Genomic DNA, 2,783 nt, shown 5'->3' with positions numbered 1-2,783 from the left:
TAGCTCTAAACGGCTCAATAGGCACACACTATAGACACTAATTAGAAGAACAAAGACTAAAACAGCAATGTACAGAGGAATCAGATGATTAAACATGATCGTAAAATATATTTTAAGAAGAATCTTTTTTGCATTTTTTTGTAATTATTATTTTAATATTTTCTGCTGACACTAGGTGGGGCTGTGCCCCCAATGACCAGTCACCACTGCCAACTGAGCACCTATTTATTCATGAAACTAAACTCTTATTGTTTTATTTTGTACAGCCCTGTGCTGTGTTTTCTCAGTTCAGGACTACGACCGGTTCACACAGAAATCTGATATTGGGTACATTTATAAAGAAGTTTGATCTGACAGTAACGTTACTGTACATGCAGGATAGCTTGTAGTACATACTTAGGTAGATATTATTGATGTATACAGAACTCCAGAGGCATGGGATTGAGCTCCATACAGGACTGACCTGTTTCATCTTAGCCAGCTCTCGGCGTGTGTGATCGTCATTACGCAGGTCTTTCTTGTTCCCCACCAGAATGATGGGCACGTTGGGACAGAAGTGCTTCACCTCAGGAGTCCACTTCTCCGGGATGTTCTCTGCAACGAGCACAAGAGGTACAAGTTGAACATGGAGCAGATGCAAACAGAATGTGTGTGAAACTAAGGAGGAGAGGAGGAAGTCTCACCCAAGCTGTCGGGGCTGTCCACGGAGAAACACATGAGGATGACATCAGTGTCGGGGTAGGAGAGGGGCCTCAGCCGGTCGTAGTCCTCCTGACCCGCCGTGTCCCAGAGGGCCAGCTCCACCTGCAACACCACTGCATTACTGCCAGGGAAATCACTGCGAGGGGCGGGGCCAAGGAATATATCAATCTATAAAAGCAGTTTTAGTAGTTTATATACTTACTTTTTCTACATTCTTATGCTTATAGTTATGATGTTTAAGATGAATGCCTTTGCTGGTATATCTGAATTCAAACTATTATGTGTAAACTCATTAGATTTGTTATGTTTTACCTCTAAAAATAAAAGATAAAAGATTGATCTGGAACTCCTGCTTGTGATAATCTGTAAAAACAGTGCATTGACTTTATCCTTAAACTCCTTAAGCTCCTTACACACCAAAGAACACGTCCCGACGGAATGTCGGCTCACGTCGCCTCACGACTCCTGCGTCTTGGCCATGTTTTGGCCATGCACTGGAACACACCGCAAAGACTTCAGCCGACGGCCAAGTTGCACGTACGAACCACGTGAGGCGACGTGAGGCGATGTTCCGTCGGGACGTGTTCTTTGTTATCAGTTTGGTGTGTAAGAGGCTTTAAACCTTACCATTCTCACAAGACAACATAATCCCAAACTTATTTTTCTTTATATCTTAATTTAAATGAAATGACATGAGCTCAGAGGCATGCAGAGAATATGATTTACAATTTATTCCCTAGATCTTTACTGTGATTTACATTAAGAGATCTCTCTATTATATATGCATCATGTAAGGAAAACAAATTCAAAAATGGGTTCTATGTGAATGTTATGTGTTTGTAAAACTGTCATTTACTCTACATTGGCCATTTTATGAATGATTAGAAAAGATTGACCCATTTAGAATGACAAATGGAATGTCTTTCACAGAGCGATTACTCTTTAAATGTTGGGTTCATATGATAAAAGTGGTGTGTGTTTTCCTAAGTAGCCTAGCTTAGCATAAAGACTGGCAACAGGGGAAGACAGTTAGCCTGACTCTGTCCATAGTATTATATTCAAAATCTCCAATTTGTGATTTAAAAGACATGCTGGAACTTGACTGAGGCCAGATTTCTGACTTCTCAAAGTCTTGAGATTCGCTGGTTTCCAGGCAACCATGTGACATGAAAAGGCCTGCATTCAGCTGTCATTATCCAGATGACCAATCAGATGGCGATGGGGTGAGGGAGAAACTTTAGAGGTTTCTCAATACTCTAATTTCCCCTCCTCGACTCCTCGGTCCTCCGGTAGTGACCCGGAAATGGTTTTCGGCGCGCCATGTTGAAGGACATCTCATTTCTCTAAATGCAAATCGAGGACCGAGCATCGAGCGTCGAGGAGGCTCTCTGGAGGAGCTATAACCGAGGATACACTGATGGGTCCTCCACGGCTTCGTGGATGCATTTCCGTGAACATAGATGTTTAAAAGAGTCGTGATGCACGGCCGGACTTATCTCAGCCAATGACAGCTCTGCATGCATCCCCTGGATATTATTTTATTAACTGCTTTCATCGCGACGCGATGTTACCAGTGAGAACAGCTGTGAGGTCCGTGCAGAAAGCAGAGCAGTGTGTATAATATATATCACTCAGTATAACAGACCTACTCTCTTTATTTGCTGTAGTTTAGTAGATATCTACAAACAAAGAGTTGATATTTTTCTAAGACCATTTAGTGCTTCACATAATAAAATACACAACGGCTGTAGCCTGATTATACTGCTTTAGGAGCTGTAGGTGTGTGTGGTACAGTGTGTAGATGTGTGTGTGTGGTACAGTGTGTAGGTGTGTGTGGTACAGTGTGTATATGTGTGTGTGGTACAGTGTGTAGGTGTGTGTGGTACAGTGTGTAGATGTGTGCGTGTTGTACAGTGCGTAGATGCGGGGGACAGACGGGTCTCAGTTGGTTTGGTGTCCTCTGCTTACTTTTAATACTTGTAAATACAACTTTTGGCCCGTAATTTCAATTCCCCATTTCAGCGACCAGAGAGGGGGGGGGATATATCCAGTCTCTGATAGTGTTGTGTGTCTGCATCTGT

General features: G+C 42.6%; 1 protein-coding gene across 1 annotated transcript; it reads right to left on the bottom strand.

Annotated features, from left to right (window-relative positions):
* Positions 1-268: 268 nt before the first annotated feature.
* On the bottom strand, positions 269-870 carry LOC104955117 (transforming protein RhoA-like; the record flags this gene model as incomplete). Its single annotated transcript, XM_010782346.1, has 2 exons — positions 269-594; positions 684-870. Coding segments are annotated over 2 exons (498 nt in total), but the record flags the coding sequence as incomplete, so codon positions are not given.
* Between the last annotated feature and the right edge of the window lie 1,913 nt (positions 871-2,783).

This window comes from Notothenia coriiceps, unplaced genomic scaffold, assembly GCF_000735185.1.
Source record: "Notothenia coriiceps isolate Sejong01 unplaced genomic scaffold, NC01 NC01_scaffold00024638, whole genome shotgun sequence".
NCBI classification, from domain to species: domain Eukaryota; kingdom Metazoa; phylum Chordata; class Actinopteri; order Perciformes; family Nototheniidae; genus Notothenia; species Notothenia coriiceps.
This window is presented reverse-complemented; position numbering and strand designations above follow the sequence as displayed.